This window comes from Microcaecilia unicolor, chromosome 4 (genome assembly GCF_901765095.1).
Source record: "Microcaecilia unicolor chromosome 4, aMicUni1.1, whole genome shotgun sequence".
NCBI lineage: Eukaryota > Metazoa > Chordata > Amphibia > Gymnophiona > Siphonopidae > Microcaecilia > Microcaecilia unicolor.
Genome location: NC_044034.1, coordinates 80,845,665 through 80,869,270, shown reverse-complemented (window position 1 = coordinate 80,869,270; position 23,606 = coordinate 80,845,665). Strand labels below are relative to the sequence as shown.

Here is a 23,606-nt window from a genome sequence, read left to right as displayed (position 1 = left end):
TGGAATCACTGCTCTACAGTCATCCCAGCCTGGATAAAAGTGTAGAAGATGCAATTTTCTAACCAATTGGACAACGTGTGTTTAACCATGGCTGATCCAGAAACAAATACATGGGTGGAGGACTGTCTGTAGGGTTTAGTCTTCCTCAGATAGAAGGCCAATGCCCACTTGTATTGCAAGCAGTGCAGTGCACTTTTGACAGGATCAGCATGAGAATTTGGAAAGAATGTTGGCAGGACAAACAATTGCCAAGTTAAGATGGAATTTTAATACTATCTTAGGAAGAGACCTGATATGCCCAGAGAACTACTCTGTTATGAAGAAATTTCATCTAAGGTGGATCAACTACTAGGTCCTGAACAACACTGACCCTTTGTGCTGAGAGAACTGCCAGCAAAAACAAAACCTTTCAGGTCAAATACTTCAGGTGGCAAGTGCCAAGCAGTTCAAAAGGAGAATCATAGTAAGGCTTCATGACACTTTTGGAGGTTAGTTCGGGGAGGGGGGGGGGGGGGGGGGTCTCAAAAGCAAACCTCTTATAAAGTGAACTAGAAGCTGTACAGAGATGAGCCTACCTTCCACATGATGACATGAAGCTGATAACTGCCAATTCAACTGAGGTGAACTCTTATAGAGTTGGTTTTTAAACCAGGCTCAAAAAGGTGAAGGTATTCAAGCAGTTTTTGTGTAGGGCAAGAAAAAGGGTCTAGAGCCTTGGCTTCACACCAGATGGCAAACCTCTTCAATTTAAAATTATATGACCTCTTAGTGGAATCTTTCCTGGAAGCAAGCAGGTCCCAAGGAACATCTTCATGAAATTGAAGATATGTACATTCTAAGGGACTGGAGGTTGGGATGAAGAAGATACCCCCTTGTTCTGAGTGATAAGGGTTGGAAAACAGTCTAGTCTTCAGAGGCCAACTCCAAAAGTAGAGGGAACCATATCTGCCTTGGGAGGACCATGGTTACCCAGGTCCTGCTCGAGTTTCAACAAAGTTTTGCTCACCAGAGGTATGGGAGTATATGCATATAGAAGACATTTCCCTCAAACAAGGAAAGGCATCAACACTAATCTGCTATGTGATCTCAGTCTGGAGCAGAACAGAGGGACTTAGTGGTTGAGATGAATGGCTAAGATATCCACCAAGGGGGGGCTCTGCTCTTAGAAGATCTCCTGGGCAATGCCCATGTTGAGAGACCACTCATGTGGTTGCATCACCCAGCCCAGTTTGTCCCCCAGACTGTTGACTTTGCCCACCTAGTATGTGGCATTGAGCACTATGCCATTGTTGGACATCCACTGCTACATTCCAACTGCTTCCTAACACAAGAGGTATGATCCCATGTCTCTGTGCTTGTTGACATACTACATCACAACCTGAATGTCCATTTGAATAAGGATGATTTGAAACATTAGCCAATCTGTGAAAGCCTTTAGAGCACTCCAAACAGATCTGTAATCCGTTGGATTGGTCGTGAGCCCTTGGGCCCTGGCCGAGGCCAGCAGGGCGCCGACCCAGGCCAAGGGGGAGACCGACCCACCACCGCACACCCCAGCTACACAATACCCCCTAAGCTACCCCTCCCCCCAGTCCCTCAGGAAGAAGGGAAATAGGCATACAGGCGGGCCTCGTGGCCGAACCGGAACCCAATCACACACAGGGAGGGGTGAAAGAACCCAGAGGGCCCCAAGATGCCAGACACGCGCTGAACACCAGCAATAGGGCAGAGGGGGAAACAAAGGACCAGAGCGGGCCACGCCCACGCAGGGGACTAGCGCAGGACAGGGGAACTAACACAGCAACCCCCCCCCCCACCAGGGTAGGCGCCCCAGGCAGAAGCCAGAGGAACCAAACACAAAAGGAAGGCAGAGAGCCTTTGCCTCAAACCCACTGTAGACAGAGGCACATAGAACACAAAGGGTTAAGCTTGTAGAGCCAGCAGAGAGAGAGTGCCAAAATAAACAAACAATCAGAGAGAATGCTTCCCCTCCTGAGAGGGAGTGGGGCCCATCCAACAAACACACTGGCAGAGGCAGGAATACAATACACACAGTACACAAAGGGTTAAACTCACTGAGCAAGCAGGCCGGGAAGAGAAATCCTTAAAACAAACAAACAAAGGAGAACGCTCTCACTCAGCCCAGAGCCCCGGAGGCTGAGCAATGCCCAGCCCCCACTAAACAACCGAGCAGCTGACCCTGATTACAGAGCTACGTACACACACACACACACACAGCAGCAGCTAACCCAGAGGGAAGGAAAAGAATACTCTAAATCAACACAGATCCCCGTCAGAACCTAGAGCACGTTCTGAGAGAAACCTATCAGGCTTTCCTGTTACTACCAAGAAGTAACGCAAAAGCAGAGAAACTCCTCAGCTGCAGGCTAAAGTACTATCCCCTGACGTCAGCACAACCCCTGGCAGCCAATCAGAAGAGACGTCCCCCCTCCCCCTCAGCCAAACCGGCAGAATCATAACAAGATCTTAGCTCAAGGAGATCGATGTGGAGATAATTCTTCTGGGCAGATCAGTGACCATGAGTATGAAGCACATCCACATGAATTCCCCAACTCAGGTTGGACACATCCAATGTCAGCATCTTATGAGGAGGAGGAATTTGGAATAAGAATCCCATCATTGAACTGTGTCAAACTGACCACCAAAGATGGAATTCACAAACTCTAGAGTGACAGTGATAAGATCCACTAGGTTCTCCATGTCCTGATACCACTGTTATTAAGGCAGACCCAGGGAAAACTACTGCTTATCCCTGGGGGTCGGCAGCGTAAAATCTTGCTAATTCTTGGGACTCTCTGCCTGGTACTTGTGAACTGGCTCAGACACTGCTGGAAACAGGATACTGGGCTAAATGTACCTTTGGTCTGACCCAGTATCGCATCTGAGGAGCTTTATAAAGCATTTTTAGCGCATGCTAAAAATTCATGTGCACTAAATGGCAAGATGCCCATAGGAACGTAAGGGTGTCTTAGCATTTAGCACATGCTAATTTTTTAGCATTAACTAAAAATGCTAGCACACCTTTGTAAAAGGGGCCCTTAGTTCTACTACCTTCTTAAGCATGAAAAGCTGTTTTCCAGACAAATGAACATTTTTAATTTCAAGAATTCTAATCAACATACAATAATTTTTTTTTGCTATCATATACCTTATTAATAAATGCCTTTTAGTGTAAATTTCACACATCCTATGGCTATCTTATAAAGGCAGTCTATTGCTGGTATAAACCCATTTTTGGAAAAAATGTACTAAATAGGTTTAGAACTAAGTTCTTCAATTCTTACATTATGTTCTTATCCTGGAAAGGACCAAACCAGCTGGAAAAATAAATGATCAAAGGTACAAAATATGCATTTTTAATTTTTAGAGAAAGAAAAATCTGCTTTGAAAATGTGCATTACTTATATTTTGCTCTGTTCATAAGAAAATGTATTTCTGTTTCTCTTTCTTTAGTGTTCCACTGTTAACAGAGTCTAGGGTTTCTTAAGGTTTTTGTTTATTTTTTCATCTGTATATCAGTGTAACTGAGATAAGGGATTCTGTTAATATGTGGGTTGTGTTGTAGGAATCTGTAGCAGTACGTTTTCTTTTCCCAACCAGAAGCGTACTGCTGACTTACTGCTAATAGAGCTGGTAAATTTTCAGTTTTTGGACTTGGTACTGCTATGGTAAGCTTCTGAATGTTTATTTCCTGGGTTTTATGTTACTTTACACACTGTCTGACAGTGGAAACAGAAAGAATGCTATGGAAGGGGAAGGGAAGGAGTCTGGAGAGCTTAGGCAGCAGAATTGGGAGGAACATAGAGATCATGACCCTTCCGAGTTTTTGCCCAACACAGCACCAGCATCTGAGGGTGGGGGGGGGGAGGGAGATTTGTTTTGGCTTTTACAATGAAAAAGGATGTTCTGCTGCCCAAGAAAGAATGCCAGATGTCAGAGAAAAAGAGGGTGTGCCAGAAGGGTTTGGAGGATGAGATTGAGAATGCCACTGGGAAAGGAAGGGTTAGAAACAGGGCAGATTATGAGGAGTTAAAAGAAAAGAGATAAAAGGGAAAGAAGGTGGAAGAAAAAGATGGACAAAAGTTGGGGGGAAGGGAGGTTGAGGGAAAGGGGAAAGGAAACTGAGGGAGAACTGCTGAGAGAAGGGTGGAGAAGAGACATGAGTGGAAATGGCCAGAAGTAAACAGAAGCAGGAGGAAGGTGGTGTGAAGGAGAGAAGCAGGTAGGAATGGAGGAAAGACACAAGACAAAGTGAAAGATAAGGAATTATGGAGATGTTTAGAGGAAGAATAGATGAGGTGCAAGGATGGTACAGGTAGGATAAGGGGAACACGTGGAAAATGTAAAAACAAAGGAAATGGAACCTATAGGTTAAAGAAAGATGACTAGAGGCAGAGAAAATATAAATGAATTGCTGAGAGAATTAAATGGGAAACAGAAGAAAAAAACTTAAAACTGAAAGGGGGAGGAAATGTGGGAAAAGGAAATAACTACCAAAGGTTTAAAATGTCAATGTGTCAGCCTGCTGCATTTAAAAACTGAGCAGGTGGGAAGGCTAATGGAAGCAGGTCTGAGAGAAGAGTGAGAGCTGACAGTACTATCTATAAGAGTGTATGTATAGTTGTGGAAGAGAGCATGCATGTAAGGAAATGGAGACTAATCAATACCAATTTGAAGGGAGGGAAAGAAATTTCACCCTGTCACAAATTTGAGCGCCTGACCCCTTGCCTTTCTCCCCCCAAATAGCCATGCTATACTTATCATTGAAAAGGTAAGCATTCCCTATTTACCTGAAAAAACGCCACTTTTGATTTTATAGACCTTTTTATCATATCTTCTTGCAACTGTTTTTTCTCCAAACTAAAGAACCTTAACCTTTTTAGCTTTTCTTCATAGGCCACATAATTTTATTTGCTAGAATTGCAGATTTGGGATTAACTGGTACAATTCTAAAACAGGGTGATAGGTCAGATCCCTGGATACCAGAATGCAGTGTACTTCAGGACTCACCCCATCACCTATTTTATTTAATACCATTATGAGTACACTGAGTAAGATATCTCTGGATCCAGACGTGCTAGCCAGGATACATGTATTTCTTGTATAAGATCATGGACAACTGCAAACATGTTAAAACTATATGCTGACAAAACAAGATCTTATGGCTCAAGCAATACTCTGGATGGTGTCCCTGCATCAATCCTTGTTAAACAGCCTTTAATGACTTTTCTGGGACACATTCCGTGTATCCCTGTAAATCCACCTCAATCATTCTCTGTGGTAAGAACTTCTCAGGTTTTGGGAATTATTTTCAATACTACCTTGTCCTTTGTACCCCAAATTAATAATGTAGTGAAGAGAATATTTTTCAAATTAACACAAGACCAATACATTCCTACTTTTATAGGAAACATTTTGCTTTGTTGGTACAGGCATATGTACTGCCGCAGTTGGATTACTGCAATTCAGGTTATGAAGGGTTAAACCAGAAACAACAGCTTCAATTACAATTGCTACAAAGTACTGCTGCCAATTTGATTTAGGGACAACAAAAGTATTTTAGAGTAACACCATAGCTCATCAAGCTGAACTGGTTTATAAGCTAATATGCATGGTCTTTACGTCCCTTAATAGTTTGGTTCTGTTCACTTATACAACCTGTTGAATCATTCTACTTTCTCTCGAACATCCACAATTAAGGACAGTAACCTTCTTATATATTCAACTGTTAGACATATAACTTCAAAACATAACCATGAATGTTCCTACTCATATCAGGTTACCTGCTACTAGAACTCTCTGCCATTAAATCTTACAAAAGAAATCACTTATGGTTTATTCCGCAAAAATCAGAAAACATTTCTATTTCAGGAATATCTAGTAGTCAATGTGGTAAAGATTATTTGGTTATTTTATACTGATCTGTGCAAATTGTATTTATGATTACTTAACTGTATGCTTGAGCCTTATTATTATACACCACTTCAGACCCATTTGAGAAATTTAGCAGTATATTGTGCAACACTGGATTAGAGGTATCAGGCGAGTTCCCACCAGGGCAGTTCTCACCCACCAATTCCCGCCAACACAATTTCCACCTAGGACAATTCCCATCAAGGACCCCCCCCTCCCCCCCCGGACATTTCCCACCCAATCTTGCCTGTAGCTTATTTTTTTGTATCGGGTCCCATAAGTCCTGGCGGTGCTTTTTTTTTTAAATGGCATCTGTAACAAGGAAGTTAGAGCAGTATAGGAATGTACACAGAGAACAAATAATAACGGAATAACTTTTCATAGGCAGAGTAATTTGTTATAAATATTAATCAGCGTGTCATTTTGAGGGGCTGAATTAGATTGAAACCTAGTTTGGGCGGGTGAGGGGGGGCACTGCCCCCCACATTAACTGTACTTTGTATCTATTTACTTATTTATGCCATTTAGATCCCAGATTAAACATGAATTAGGTTGAAACCTACTTTAGGGGTGTGGGGGGCATTGCCCCCCCATGAACTGCATGTCTGAAAGGGGAAAAAGATATCTAAAAGTTACTGTTGTGGGGAGGTGAGGGGTAACTGGCCCCCCAAATGATGTAGAAGAGAAAAGGGAGGGATATTATTTGTCCTAGTGTGTGTTCTATTTTTTGGGCTATGGGTGGGAATTGTCCTCCATGGTGTGGTGGGAATTGGTTCAGTGGGAATTGTCCAGATAGGAACTGGTTTGTGGGAACTGTCCAATGGGAACTGACCTAGAACCGGATTAGATTAGCCATTTCATATCCTTCATCATTTTAGTTGCCCTTAATGAATCCAAGACATCTTCACTGGTGTGACTCCTACTATTAAACACATTACTGTGTAACTACGATTAGGATTATTAAGTTCCCTTATGTGTATCACACTGCACTTGTCCATATAAATTTTATACGTCAATTGCATGCCTAGTTTCCAGTCTTCTAATGTCTACCTTCAGCTCCTGACAATCCGCTCGCACTTTAACTATCCTGAATAATTTTGTGACATATGCACATCTGATCATTAACAGCATTGGTCCCAATACAGAAATCTGGGACATGCTATCATTTACCTAGTGTCATTAGGAAAGCTGACCATTTAAGATGTTTCAGCTGGAAATATTGCAGAAGGATTTTTATTACAGTTTTCTAGTAATAATATACACCTTCTTTAAAGTTAGTACATAAGTATTGCTATACTGGGACGGAGGTCCATCAAGCCCAGATTCCAATAGTGGCCAATCCAGGTCACAAGAAACTGGCAAGATCCCCCAAAAAGTAAAATACATTTAATGCTGCTTATCCTAGAAATACAACACTGAACTGGTGGGACAAACAAATGTTCTTAAAAATGTTCTTAAGAAAAAAAAGTTTAATAATTTATAAGAGGTCGTCTCATAAAGTCACTCAGGCATTTTGTATCCCGCATACAGCAAGCCTTTGTTCTGTGACGCTATATAATCATAGACTCCCCCGACCTCCAATAGTGCACAATCTTGCTACACACAAATATCCTTCCCTATGTGATTAAACTTAAAATTGCTTCGTGCAACAGTTCTTCATAGTATATATTTTTTTGTTTGTTTTTACTGTGCACTATTCTTTCATGCAAAGAACTTGAACAAGTGTAGAAAAAGCATTACTTATCTTCACTCTTCCCCATGCCAATTCATTCAATCTGTGACATTGGGTACTTCCTTTGTATCCCTTATCTGCATTTAGCCACGGTGTACGTTGTAGGATGAAAATAAGTAATTAGGGCAATAATTATTCCCTGATAATACTTATTACAAGGTTCCCGCTCAGCCTAGGGGGAAATATTATAAAGGAACCCTGTTGCTGGCACCCTGCCAGTGTTTTGTTCTTCGCCAAAGAACCAAAGCCACGTCACAGATGATAATTGTTATTATTTATTACAGGTAGAAAAATAGACACTCTGCAATAGCTTATATGCAATATAATATCTCTTACTGATATGCACACTAACAAAATATATTGTCTAACTACCCTCTGATTATCCTGAGACTACGTACAGTAATGATTAGAATAGTACAAATGATATCCTAATGATCCTTATAAAAACTTATCACATCTTATGCAAAATACACATTAGCAGCTTTCCCTGACCAAGAGCTGACATAAACCAGTCGTACTTAGATAAACCACTGCCTAACCCCAGACTTGGAAATATATCACTGTGATCTTACCACGCTGTCCTGATGACGGCTTCAGTTAAGACCAGAGCAGAATCTCCCCAGACGCTATCTTAGCTGTCTGTGTCTTATGTAGTGCAGGTCATTCTCGGCAAACAAGCAGGTTCCCGTCTCTCCTTTGGTTGTCAGAGCCAATATCTCTGCCACAGGTATTTGCACCAGTTATGCAGGTCACAAGCAAGCTCATTTTCAAAGAACTTAGCCTCCCAAAGTTCCATAGAAACCTATGGAACTTAGCCTCCCAAAGTGCTTTGAAAATATGCCTCAAGGTTGGTATCATACAGTCTCTAGCTCACCCCGAGCCTTGCTGGATTTTTCAGGTCCTTCACAGGTTCTCCTCCTCCGAAGGTCTCCGACTAACTTTCTTCTCACAGAGTTTAATTACATGTTGAGTGAAGAAATATTTTCTCCAATTTGTTTTAAATTTACTACTTTGTAGCTTCATTGCATGCTCCCTAGTCCTAGTATTTTTATAAAGAGTAAACAAACGATTCACGTCTAACCGTTCCACTCCACTCATTATTTTATAGACCTCTATCATGATCTCCATCTTAGCCATCTTTTCTCCAGGCCGAAGAGCCCTAGACGCTTCAGCCTTTCTTCATAGGGAAGCTGTCCCATCCCCTTTATCATTTTCATCACCCTTCTCTGTACCTTTTTTTAATTCCACTATATCTTTTTTGAGATGCAGTGGCCAGAACTGAACAGAATATTCAAGATGCGGTCACACCATGGAACGATACAAAGGCATTATAGCATCCTCACTTTTGTTTTCCATTCCTTTCCTAATATACCTAACATTCTATTTGCTTTCTTAGCCACCACAGCACACTGAGCAGAGCATTTCAACGTATCAATGACAACGCCTAGATCCCTTTCTTGGTCGGTGACTCCTAACGTGCAACCTTGCATTATGTAGCTATAGTTCGGGTTCCTCTTTCCCACATGCATCACTTTGCACTTGCTTACAGCCATTTAGATGCCCAGACTCCCAGTCTCGTAAGGTCCTCTTGTAATTTTTCACAATCCTCTTGAGATTTAACAACTTTGAACAACATTATGTGCTCAGGAAATTTAATTACTTCACTAGTTACTCCCATCTCTAGATCATTTATAAATATGTTAAAAAGCAGCAAACCCAGCACAGACCCCTGGGGAACCCAACTATCTACCCTTCTCCATTGAGAATACTAACCATTTAACCCTACTCTCTGTTTTCTATCTTTTAGCCAGTTTTTAATCCACAATAGGACACTACCTCCTATCCCATGACTCTCCAATTTCCTCTGGAGTCTTTCATGGGGTACTTTGTCAAATGCCTTTTGAAAATCCAGAAGTTTGAACAGGATGCGAAAACAGATAGGGAGCCAGTGAAGGGTCTTGAGTAGAGGGGTAGTATGAGTAAAGCGACCCTGGCGGAAGACGAGACGGGCAGCAGAGTTTTGAACCGACTGGAGAGGGGAGAGGTGACTAAGTGGGAGGCCAGCAAGAAGCAGATTGCAGTAGTCTAAATGAGAGGTGACAAGGGTGTGGATGAGGGTTTTGGTAGAGTGCTCGGAAAGAAAGGGGCGGATTTTACATATGTTGTAAAGAAAGAAATGACAGGTCTTGGCAATCTGCTGGATATGAGCAGAGAAGGAGAGAGAAGAGTCAGATGACCACAAGGTTTCGAGCTGAGGAGACAGGGAGAATGAGAGAGCCATCAACAGAAATAGAAAACGGGGGGAGCATGAGAAGCTCGGTTTTGGTCATATTTAATTTCAGGTGGCGTTGAGACATCAGACAGCAATGTCAGACAAGCCGCCTGGTCCCACTATGGTTAAGGTGGAGACCAGGCTCCCCCTTCTCCAGAATGTTGCCCAATTCCTAACAAATCTAAAACCCTGCTCCCTGCACCATTGTCTCATCTACACACTGATACTCCAGCCATCTGCCTGTCTCTTGGGACCTGCACATGGAATAGGTAGCACTTCAGAAAATGCTACCCTAAAGGTTCAGAAATTGAGCTTTCTACTTAAGAGCCTAAATCTGGCTTCCAGAAACTCTCTCCACATTTCCTTATGTCATTGGTAGATAGCAGGCTCTTTGCCAGCACTATCTAAAATCCTATCTAGGTGACTCGTGAGGTCTGCCACCTTTGCACCAGGCAGGCAAGTGACCAGGCGGTGCTCACATGCACCAGGCACCCAGCTATCTTCATGCCTAATAACTGAATCACCAACTACAATAGCCATCCTAACCCTTCCCACCTGGGCACTAGCACCTGGAGACATCCTTGATGTGAGAGGATATTACATTCCCTGGCGTCCTGGTCCTGTCTACAGGATTACTTCCAGCTGCAGCAGGGTAATATTCTACTTTTAGAAGGCCTCCCTCCTCTAAGGCAGCACAGGGGCTGCCAGAGTGGGGGGTGGGATCTCTCTATAATGTCCTGTAGGCCTCCTCTATGTACCTCTCTGTCTCCCTCACCTCCACCAAGTCTGCTACTCTAGCCTCAAGAGAATGGACTCATTCTCTGAGAGCTAGGAGCTCCTTGCATCAAGCACACACATAAGACATCTCTCCAAATAGAAGATAATGTGACACTCAATGCAAAAGACTGGATAGCACCCTTCTCACTGCTGGACTACTGTCTGCATCTTAGTATTATATAGTTGTTTAATTAAAACGTCTTAAGGCACTAGGGCTATCAGATGAATATAATGGAGCCTTAAGACTAGTGTAATTTTAATTTATTTAGGTTTTGCTTCTTAGAAACTAATTAAATGTAATTAAAATTCTCCTCGTCTTAATTAGAATAATTGACTATATAATAAAACGCACCCTCAACGTTCTGAGGACAACGTTCTGTGAAGCCATCTGACGTCACTCCCAGGCTGAAGGGTTCGTGGATTCGTGGTGTGAAGCCTTCAAGCCAGCCAGCCGTCTCTGCCCCGCCCTCGCATCAAACCAAACAAATCCGGAAGCAAAGTGTCAGGGAAGGAGGCGGCGCTCCCGACGTCTAGCCTTCCCTTCGCTGTGTTCCGCCTTCAAAAGAAGGCGGAACACAGCGAAGGGAAAGCTAGACGTCGGGAGCGCCACCTCCTTCCCTGACGCTTCGCTGCCGGAACCGCCACGGAGGTAAATTTAAAAAGAAGAAGAAAAAAAACAAAGGGATGCATGGATGCGAAGGGGGGGGGGGGGGCATGGATGCGAAGGGGGGGGGAGAAGAGGGCGGGCCAGGCTGGGACATGGGAGAGAGAGGAGCATGGATGCGAGGGGGGGGTCATGGAAGGGAGAGAGGGGACTTGCTGGAAAAGGATGAATGGAGGCAGCAGGGAAAGAGGAGCATGGATGGGCATGGATTGGGAGGGCAGGGCTCAGGGAGAGAGGGGAATTGCTGGATAGGGATGAATAGAGGGGACAGATGGGCATGGATGGATATGGATTGCAGGGCAGGCCTCAGGGAGCGAGGGGAATTGCTGGATAGGGATGAATGGAGGGGCCAGGTGACAGAGGAGCATGGATGGACATGGATTGGAAGAGCAGTGGGAGGGCAGGACTCAGGGAGAGAGGGGAATTGCTGGATAGGGATGAATAGAGGGGACAGGTGACAGAGGAGCATGGATGGGCATGGATTGGAAGGGCAGGACTCAGGGAGAGGGGAATTGCTGGATAGGGATGAATGGAGGGGCCAGGTGACAGAGGAGCATGGATGGCCATGGATTGGAAGGGCAGGACTCAGGGAGAGGGGAATTGCTGGATAGGGATGAATGGAGGGGACAGATGGGCATGGATGGATATGGATTGCAGGGCAGGCCTCAGGCAGAGAGGGGAAATGCTGGATAGGGATGAATGGAGGGGGGCAGGTGACAGAGTAACATGGATGGCCATGGATTGGGAGGGCAGGGCTCACACTTTCACTCTGACTCTCAAACAGTCACTCTCACATACACTCTCCCAAACATACACACTCCGAGGAAAACCTTGCTAGCGCCCGTTTCATTTGTGTCAGGAACGGGCCTTTTTTACTAGTTGACTATAAATGAAGGGTTGAGCTAGGGGTGGGTGGGAATGAGGACTGAACTGGGCCCTTCTGTGCCTTCTAGAGATTATCTGTTAATGCTGTTGCAGAATCTTCAAGTTTTAAAACTATGGGGAAAACTGTATGGAGACTAGCTATTAAAGTTTGCTTGTTTTGGGGGGGTTTATTTTAAAATTCTGAGTTTATCAATATCCTACAATTCTTCTTTTAAACCCTAATCTTTAAGTTACCAAGCACAAAATAAAATAATGTCACTTACACTTAAGAAGGTGTTAGATACCACTCTTCCAAATGTACTGAGTTAAGAACCTATTCTCAGGTCTTGGGTTTTAAGATGAATTGTGGGAAGAGAGAGAGACTTAATCTCACCTTGCCTAGGGATGTTCTTCAAACCCTGCAGTCACCATTCCCATTTTGTTGGATAGCTAAAGGTTTGAAATATTTGGGTATTTGGTTGCAACCCACCTATAATCATCTTTATGAGGCTAACTATCCTAAATTATTTTCAGCTATAAAATAAGACATGGAGAAATGGGTAGGGCTATCACTCTCTCAAGGTTCAGTAGGGTCTACACTACTAAAATGAATGTACTGCCTAGGTTTCTATATTTGTTCCAGGTCTTGCCAGTGGCCATTCTGAAACAGGCTCTAGAGTCTTTGCAAATGTGTATCCCGAAATTTAACTTGGGTGGAGGTATATCTAGGTTTGCCAGACAGGTTCTATATAGAGATCCAGCAATGGGCAGTCTTGGACTGCTCACGTTAGGGCAGCAGTGGAATAGCACCAAAATCATTCCTATAAATTATGGGTTCATATTAAATAGCAGCAGGTGAGCACTATCCCTTTGAGGTATTTGCTATCGCTGCCTAATACATTTTGTAGGTTGGGGAGTGGTGTTCCTACTATGATTCTCCATAATTTCAAACTGTGGGATATGATGAGCAATAAGCGGGATTTCCAACTGTCCTGCTATTCCCTCCAGGAATTATACCATCTGTTTGCATAATTTGGGTGTCCCAGGGTTTGGCTCATTGGGAACAACTCTTTAATAAGGATGACTTCCTGACCTTGGGGAGATGGCGCAAGATTACAATTTACCTCCCTCTCACCAATATGCTTATACGCACCTGAAACATCTTAAAATCTAAGCGCTATTGGGATTGTTTAACTGGGGATCATACATTTTTGGAAGATGTCTTTGAAAAGTTTCAGTATAGCAGGCACTTGGTGGGTATACTCTATGGTTACCTTTGGGACTCTCTTCCTGACCCTGTATCTCATAGGCAGTGGTGGGAGTAAGATTTGAATATGACATTTTTGTCAAACTGGGATAAAATGGAGCAAGCCTTAGCAAAAATTGCTGTTGCCTCTAATATTAAAGAAAACAATGTTAGGATATTGTATTCTTAGTATATGACACCAAAGCGATGCAATAAGTGGTTTCCCCAGTCAGGTCCAGACTGTAGGAGACATTATGGCCACCGAGGAACTTTGGGACATATATGGTGGTCAGGCCCAAAGGCTCATTCATTTTGGAAGTCTGTTCAGTTCCAGATCTTATGGATTACAGGTCTGCGGATCCCATGGGTCCAAGGAATCTTTCTACTCAATAAGGATATTCCTGGATTATGTAAGCATCATACTGCCTTTGCAAGACATTTTCTAAGTGTAGATAAAAAGACATTGGCGGCCTGCTGGAAGGACCCACATATTCCATCTTTGCAACTGTGAAGGAGTAAGCTTAACTATGTTTCTAAAATGGAGAAACTAACCGCTATTCATAGAAAAGCTGAACCTAGATGGGATAGGATTTGGGGTCATTGAAAAATGAAACCTTTTTTAAATGGTGAATCTTTTCTCTTACTGATTTGCTGTGGTTGATTCCTGTTATAGGGTTTTGTGTACATTTTCTCTTCCTATTGGGATGCTTGCATTTGGCGTGGGGGGGGGGGGGTGTTAAAACTTATAAATAGGGAGGTTCTATACGTTACTCCAGTGTGTTGCTCCTTATCTATTGTGATCCACCTGTAGTTGATTTTATACCGTTCTGTATGTGTTGCTTAATATTTTATAAAGACTTCCTGTTAAGAGAAGGTGTTAGATGTTAAGATTTTTAAAGATGTATCTGAAATCCATAGATATCTCTCTATATAAAACCCACCTCCAACGTTCTAATGAAGCCTCTCTTAGCAAAGTGAAGGGGTGAGATCGCATTGTGTCTGCCCCGCCCACGCGTCAAACGTGATGACGTCGAGGGCGGAGCAATGACACGCAACCAATCGCATCGCTCGGCAGCGAAGCGTCAGGGAAGGAGGCGGCGCTCCCGACGTCTAGCCTTCCCTTCCATGTGTTCCGCCTTCTTCTGACGTCAAGGATGACGTCAAAAGAAGGCGGAACACAGCGAAGGGAAACTACACGTCGGGAGCACCGCCTCCTTCCCTGACGCTTCGCTGCCGGAACCGCCACGGAGGTAAATTTAAAAACAAGAAAAAAACAAAAACACGCATGTTGGGAGGAGAGAAGAGGGTGGCCAGTAAAGTACAACAATGGGAGCGGGAGGGCAGGGGAGAAACGACAGCATGGATGCGAAGGGGGGGGGGGGGAGAAGAGGAGCATGGATGCGAGGGGGGGTCATGGAAGGGAGAGAGGGGACTTGCTGGAAAAGGATGAATGGAGGCGGCAGGGGACAGAGGAGCATGGATGGCCATGGATTGGGAGGGCAGGGCTCAGGGAGAGAGGGCAATTGCTGGAAAGGGATGAATGGAGGGGGCAGGGGACAGAGGACCATGGATGGGCATGGATTGGGAGGGCAGGACTCAGGGAGAGAGGGGAATTGCTAGATAGGGATGAATGGAGGGGACAGATGGGCATGGATGGATATGGATTGCAGGGCAGGCCTCAGGGAGAGAGGGGTATTGCTGGATAGGGATGATTGGAGGGGCCAGGTGACAGAGGGGCATGGATTGGAAGGGCAGGACTCAGGGAGAGGGGAATTGCTGGATAGGGATGAATGGAGGGGACAGATGGCCATGGATGCATATGGATTGCAGGGCAGGCCTCAGGGAGAGAGCGGAATTGCTGGATAGGGATGAATGGAGGGGCCAGGTGACAGAGGAGCATGGATTGGACTCACACTTTCACTCTGACTCTCAAACAGTCACTCTCACATACACTCTCCCAAACATACAAACTCCGAGGAAAACCTTGCTAGCGCCCGTTTCATTTGTGTCAGAAACGGGCCTTTTTTGGATAGGGATGAATGGAGGGGACAGATGGGCATGGATGGATATGGATTGCAGGGCAGGCCTCAGGGAGAGAGGGGTATTGCTGGATAGGGATGAATGGAGGGGCCAGGTGACAAAGGAGCATGGATGGGCATGGATTGGAAGGGCAGGACTCAGGGAGAGGGGAATTGCTGGATAGGGATGAATGGAGGGGACAGATGGCCATGGATGCATATGGATTGCAGGGCAGGCCTCAGGGAGAGAGCGGAATTGCTGGATAGGGATGAATAGAGGGGCCAGGTGACAGAGGAGCATGGATTGGACTCACACTTTCACTCTGACACTCAAACAGTCACTCTCCCAAACATACACACTCCGAGGAAAACCTTGCTAGCGCCCATTTCATTTGTGTCAGAAACGGGCCTTTTTTACTAGTATAATATATAATTCATAAAATGACTTATGTAAGATCATTTGATTTTGTTTTCAACCCTGCAATTTCTTGTTGCTGTTCAAGGCTTCCAGCTTAAATGTAACCAGGATTAGGCATCAAGCGTCTTCCCTTGCAGCTAATATGAGGTTTTCAATCTGTTCTCAATTTACGTTAGTTTGGTCACTGCATTCAAGTTTTAGATGGAGACTAGGCTCCAGGGCTACTCTAAGACTCCTACATTCATGAACCCTAAACACAAACTATTCTTCCCATTCTAAAACATGGCACCTACATTTATGCACCAACTACACATATAAATTTATAGAATACTACATGTATAAACTGCTAGCTGAGTGCTCAGCACTATTATATAAATGATGCGCGCAAATCGCTTATCAAGTAATTGCAAGGGGGCAATCTTTGGGGAGAAGCATGAGCAGGAACTAACATTTAAACACATTAAATTACAGAACAGTGTAAGTTATGTGGTAAATTGCCACATTTAGGCACACCCATTTACATTTGCCATTGACAATGCATAAGTAGGCATGCTTAAATGGGGCATGCTGGTCCCAATTTACACTAGTATTCTGTAATGAAATCTTGGTGCCCAGATGCTGTTATATACTTAGCACTCTCAGTGTGCGGCATATAGGCACCTAAATTGTGGTGCCCAGTTATAGAATTACCCCTTGTGTGTCAGCACTACAAATTGACTATAAAAATCTCCCCTTTGTACCTATACACACTTCCTTTGCAGAATCACCAGGTGATATTTTCAATATTTTATACAATGTACATTTTTGTAGTACCCAAATTTCTCAATCATCCTCTGCATTTGGACATGAGCCTTTGGACTTATCTACACATGTTTACATAGAAAATATCTACTTCACAAGCAACCTTGAACAAATTACATATAACAATACCATTAATAAACTACCTTTGAATGGGCTATGGAGAGAGTATCAACCCAGACTCGCCATCCTCCCCATTCATATTTTATTGCATGATACAATAAAATTCGAAAAATATTGTACACCATCTCTGTAATCTTCTGTTCCTCAGAGTTCTTGGGGTTAATATAACCAAGAGAAAACATCCAGTCTTGCCAGACAGAACACTGCAGGAGACATCTGCAAATAAATTCAAACATTTAACAAGTAAAACCACTTATTTTCCAATTCATTAAAAACAGAACAGTACTGTATGCAAAAAAATTTTAAATTTGATAAATGGCAAAAAACATACCTTAAAATGTTTTTGAAGATGGAGACAGATAATTGGTAAAACAATTATTGTGCCAGCTCTTTCATTATCTTCAAGTACAATACATCCAAATACAGAGGTGGATATTACACTACAAATAATGACCTGTCACATATCTCTTAAAATGTTCCACTCTGTACATTAACAAAGTACATACAAAATTTTAACTTTGAAAACCATGAAGAAATAAATGCAGCATCCTTGCTCTTAGTTAAGTATTGTTGGCCCATATTCAAAACATTTGAAGAAAATTAAGCAAACAAATCAAATTTTTTAAATTTTCTTTTAATTTAAGATTTATACAACTTTGTTAAAATTAAAAGATTGCTGAATAAAAGTATACAAATAATAGCAGAAATGCCTACTCTTTGCCTAAGTCTAACTCCCAGGAAGCCTCATTAAAGACAAAACAATACACTTTTTTTTTTACAAGTGTTTTTATATACAACATTAGGCACTACAGATATTGTCACCATCCCTGTCCAGCTTAGAAAAGCTGAAGGTGATCTGCCACACCCCTTGCCCCGAAGAGGTATGGCAAGATCTATATTAAATCTGTTCTGCCACAAGTTGAGAGAAAACTTGACTCCTTCCTACTTGGAACAAGGAACCAGAAATGGGTTGCATCCCGCACTGTCTAGTCCAAGATAAATAGCAATGGATTCTTTTAAATTTCAACTTTAAAAAATTAAATATCATAACAATTCTGAGGGGAGCTGGGCTGCTTCTTATGGCTGCCACAGATTCAGAAAGGCAGGAATACAGATAGTCAATCATCAGCCACAAACTGACCACTATGAGCATTGAAAAGTGTTGAAAAAATCTGAAATTGTCCCCCTTCCCCTTTACTTTTCTACCACAGGAAAAAGACACCTAAGGGGCAGCTGAAAAGCCCATTAGGTAGAAGAGAAGGACAATCTGGATTTTGTTAATTAAATTGTCTTTAAGCACAGCATGATACAAAAGTGCACTCTGACTTAAGTTTAGGTACTAATCAGTCAGGTACTCAATCTGTGAAAAGATTCACAGCAAACCATTTTATAATAGGTAACATGCATTATTATTATAAGGATTAAGCACATAATGTGAATGGTAAAGGTACTCTGAAGGGCAATACCACTGTATTTAAAGTACAAGGATAAAAATACTTTTTAGCATACAAGAACTATGCTACTTATACACAAAACGCTTCTTCGTGACAGTATGCACAATATTATAAAACCCATCTATTTCAAAAATAAAATTTGTCCATTAGTTTTTACTGCAGATAAAATGTGTGATTTTTTGAGTACTGCCAAAAGTGTATGCAGGTGAACATAAGCACATTCAGGTCAATGTCAAGTAGTAGTAGTAATATTCAAGGTAATTTAACTGGCCAGAAACAGATCTTGGCTGGTTAATCACCTGTTCAAGGCTAACTAGTTAGTGCCACTGAAAATGTCCAGTTTCCACCTATCTCAAAACCAGCTGTTTAGGGTCTTTCCGGGGGCAGAGTCAGCATTTGGCCAGTTAAGTGCCAATATTCAGCACCTTACTGGCCAAGATAACTGCATAAGTAGAACAACATAAAAGTCAGTCCAATCTTTATGAAATGCTCCAAAGCCAGCTATGTGAACCCAGAAATTAAACGCCAAAGCTTGTACCTGGCATGGTATCAAATCTCCATGCATAATGCCAGTGGCAATGGTCAGCAAAACACTGAGCGAAGCTGGCTGCATATTGACCCCGTTGTTTATAACATCACACTTTTATTAATAGGATTAGAGAGACATTCTTTGGTCAGGGATAGGTCAGAGGAGACAGCGAAGATACCTCTAGCAGATATTCTCAGAGGACAACAGGCCTTATATTCTTACAATTGGGTAACGGGGTGAAGCACGAGCTTATAAGAAGCTTTATACAGCTTTGTGGAGTGCAAAACATGCTCTACCATGCATGCGCAGGTGTCTTCTCATCCGCCGCAAAGAGGGAGCTACCGCAGTTAAATAGTACAGCATAAAAAGGAAAAAATAGGAGACAACTACAAGGAGAGGTGGGACGGTTTGTGAGAATGTAAGACTTGCTGTCCTCTGAGAATACCTGCCAGAGGTAAGTATCTTCTCTGTCTCCGAGGACAAGCAGGCCATTAATTCTCACAAATGGGGTATCCTTAGCATCCAGGCTCACTAAAAACAACAAACATTGGTCAATTGGGTCTAGCAACAATGAGGACATAACACAGATTATTAACCTGAAACTATATACAAACTGAGAGTGCAGCATGGAACAGAATAAAATGGGCCTAGGAGAATGAAGTTGGATTCTAATTCTAGACCCCAGATTCTGCAACACTGTCTGCCCAAACCAACTGTCACGTCGGGTATCCTGCTCAAGGCAGTAATAAGATATGAATGTCTGTATTGAAGACCAGGTTGCAGCCTTGCAAATTTCTTCAATGGATGCTTATCGCAAGTGGGCTACTGACGCAGCCATGGCTCTGACTTTGTGAGGCTTGACATGACTCTCCAGGTTCAGCCCAGACTGGGCATAAGTGAAAGAAATGCAATCTGCCAGCCAATTAGAGATTGTGTATTTCCCTGATGGCAAACCCCTTCCTGTTGGAATCAAAAGAAACAATAAATTGGGCAGACTGTCTGTAGGGCTTTGTATCCTCAACGTAATAAGCCAATGCTCACTTGCAGTCCAAGGTGTGCAAGGTGCTCTCGCCAGGATGGGCATGAGGTCGGGGAAAGAATGTTGGCAAGACAATCGACTGGTTCACAAGGAACTCTGACACGAACCTTAGGTAGGAACTTAGGGTGCATGCGGAGGACTACTCTGTTATGATGAAACTTAATATAAGTTGCATCCGCTACTAGAGCCTGAAGCTCACTAACTCTACAAGCTGAAGTAACCTTCCAGGTCAAGTACTTCAGATGGCAGGAAGTCTATGCATCGAAAGTAGCTTTCATCATCTAGATGAGAACGACACTGAGGTCCCATGACACAGGCAGAGGTTTGACAGTTGGCTTTGACAAAAGCATACCTCTCATGAAGCAAACAACTAGAGGCTGTCCAGAGATGGGCTTACCCTCTACACGATAACAAGCACTAATTGCACCGAGGTGAACTCTTACGGAGTTGGTCTTGAGACCAGACTCGGATAGGTGTAAATGGTATTCTATCAGGGTCTGTGTAGGACAGGACACAGGAATATAGGGCCTAACCCTCAGACAAAACAGCAAACCTCCTCCATTTGAAAGAATAACACCTCTCAGTGGAATCTTTCCTAGAAGCCAGCAAGACCCGGGAGACACCCTTCGACAGAAAACAAAGCAAATTCTAGGCTATCAACATGCAGGCTGTGAGGGCCAGAGACTGGAGGTTAGAATGCAGAAGAGATTCCTCGTTCTGTGTGATAAGGGTTGGAAAACAGTCCAATCTCCACTGCTCTTCAGAGGATAACTCCAGAAGAAGAGGGAACCAGATCTGCCATAGCCAGTAAGGTGCGATCCAGATCATGGTCCCATGGTCTTGCTTGAGTTTCAGCAAAGTATTCCCTACAAGAGGTATGGGAGAATATCCAAACAGAAGGCCCATCCCCCAATGCAGGTGGAAGGCTTCTGACGCTAGTCTGTCATGAGCCTGAAGTCTGGAACAGTACTGAGGGACTTTGTGATTCAGATGAATGGCAAAGAGATCCACCGAGAGAGCACCCTATGCTCGGAAGATCTCACAGGCAACGCCAATGCTGAGAGACCACTCGTAAGGTTGCATGATCCTGCTCATCCTGTCAGCCAGTCTGTTGTTTTTGCCCACCAGATAAGTGGCTTGAAGGAACATGCCATACTAGCAAGCCCAACACCACATCCGGACAGGCTCCTGACACAGAGGGTGTGATCCGGTGCCCCCCCAATTGTGGGTGTAATACATTGCAACCTGGTTGTCTTTTGAACAAGCACAATTTCGTGAGACAGCCGATCTCTGAAAGACTTTAGAGCGTTCCAGATCAGCCAGAGCTCCAGAAGGTTAACCTGAAGACCTGTTTCCTAGACGGGCCAGGCTCCTTGTGTGTGAAGTCCATCTACATGAGCTCCCCAACACAGGAGAGATGCATCCATTGTCAGAACATTTTGATGCTGAAAAATTAAGAACAGCAGGCCCAGAGTCAAATTGGATTGAATGATCCACCAAAGCAGAGAGTGAACAAGCTCTGGAGACACTCGGATGACATCCTCTAGATCTTCTGTAGCTTGACATCAATGGGAACCTAGGGTCCATTGGGCTGATTCCATGTGATGGCATGTCATGGGTGTCACAAACTGTGGAATCCATGTAGCCTAACAGCCGCAACATCTGTTCAGTTGTAACCTGCTGAGAGACTTGAAGCTGAGAAGCCAAAACGACTAGAGTATCCGTTCTCTTTCCTGGGAGAAAAGCTCAAACCTTCAGCTTATTGATCAGAGCTCCAATGAATTCCAATTGCTGGACAGGGTAAAGATAGGACTTGGGGTAGTTTATAACGAACCCTAGACTCTAGCACCCGAAGTCATCCGCATGGACTCCCAAGCACCGTCCTCCGACAAGCTCTTTAACAGCCAATCATCAAGATAAGGGAAAACATGCACCGCCAAGCCTGTGTAGTGATGCTGTGACTACTGCTATGCATTTGGTTAAAGACCCTGGGTGCTGAAGTGAAGCCAAATGGCAACACGCGGTACTGGAATTGGTGTGTTCCCAGCTGAAACAAAAGATACTTCTGGTGAGCAAGAAGTATTGGGATGTGCGTGTATGCATCCTTTAATTCCAGAGAGCATAGCCAATCGTTTTAGTGACTCATCGGAAGAAGGGTGCCCAGGGAAACCATCCTGAACTTTTCCTTGACCAGCAATTTGTTCAGGGTCCTTAGTTCTATGATAGGATGCACCCCCCCCCCCCCCCCGTTCTCTTTTGCACAAGTACCTGGAATAGAATCCCAACCTTTTTTCCCCCGGTGGAACGGGCTCGACTGCATGGGCCTTTGGATGATAAAAATCAGAGTATGAAGGGACCATTCCGGCTCCAGGTTTGCTGAGCGATCCAGCGTATTTTATTTGTATTAAGTGGGACAATCAACCAAATTGTCATCCCCAAAGGAGAAAGCTCCAGCTGCTCCTTAGAAATCACAACCCAATTGACCCCTGACACAGGTGCTGTGTGCTGAAACACGGCCTATGTCGGATCATTTAGGAAAGAATTGATGTTTAAGTTATATGATTAAAGAAATTGTGTCCCAATTTTGAAGGCTCCTGGTGCTTCTTTTCACTGTTTGGACTTTGTTCTGTACATCGTACCCTCTCTGTGCTGCTTAGAGGTAATAAGGGGCCACCTTTCGTAGAAGAAGCTCAGCCTCCCTCTAACCTGCAGGTCATCCAGGATGGACACTTTTACAGCGGCAATACTCTGCTGGAGCCAGTCAAAAGCTCATCCCCTGTCTTGACTGGGGAGTAGCAGGGGCCTTAGGAGCACACTGATGAGAAGAGTGTGCTGGGGTTGAGCCTGAGCGGCCTGGCAAGAAGAGGTGGCGTACCTAAGTCTCTGACAGTAGTAGGCACCCCTCCTCGACTTAACAAAAAACCTCTTAGATGAGGAGGCTGTTGCAGAAGGTGCCCAGCAGGAGAGAGAAAAAATGGTATCAGTGTTATTCTTGATTTGGTCAGCAACTTCCTCAACCACTCTCCAAACAGGTTAACCCCCCGGGCAAAGGGTATTCACCAACCTCTGCTGAACTGACTGTTCCAAGTCAGAAACACATTGCCATGAGGATCAGCGCACTGCTATATTCTGAGCAGAGATCCTGGATGCCACATCGAAGGTGTCATAGGTGTCCCTGGCCAAGAACTTACAACATGTCTTCTGCTGCTTGGCCAACTGGCGTACCGATTTGTCCTGCTCTGGAGGGCAGAGTCTCAAATCTAACAGCTTGCGCACTGAGACCCACAGTACACACTAGTAAAGAGCTAGTAAGACTGTATATGGAATATGAGCACTGATGCCTGGAACATAGCTTCTCTGCTTGGGAATCCTGAGACATAGTCTCTAAAACTCCTGGTCCTTCTGAAAGAGGATTCCACCACCATGGAATTGTTAGGCAAATGGGGCCTATCAAAACCAGCAAGGTGTGCTGTGGATCCAATACATGGTGGCGACCTTCTTAGGTAGGACAGAGACTGACAGCGGGGACTCCAAGTTCCTATCAAGAATTTCCTTTAGTACCTCGTGGAGGGGGACAGTCACAGCCTTCCTAGGAGGAAACTCGTAGCCCAGGACATTGAGCATCTTAGCCCTGGGCTTGTCTTCCAAATGAATACCTGGAGTATTGTGTTCAGTTCTGGTCGCCTCATCTCAAAAAGGATATAAGGGAATTGGAGAAGGAGCAGAGAAGGGCGACAA

General features: G+C 43.8%; 1 protein-coding gene across 1 annotated transcript in view; it reads right to left on the bottom strand.

The window, feature by feature from the left end:
- The window catches only part of NBEA (neurobeachin), a 1,994,973-nt gene that overhangs the window by 1,397,361 nt on the left and 574,006 nt on the right, over positions 1-23,606 (bottom strand). Inside the window, 1 exon segment of the mRNA XM_030200381.1 lies at positions 16,870-17,062. Within this exon segment, the coding sequence (XP_030056241.1) occupies positions 16,870-17,062 (193 nt within the window).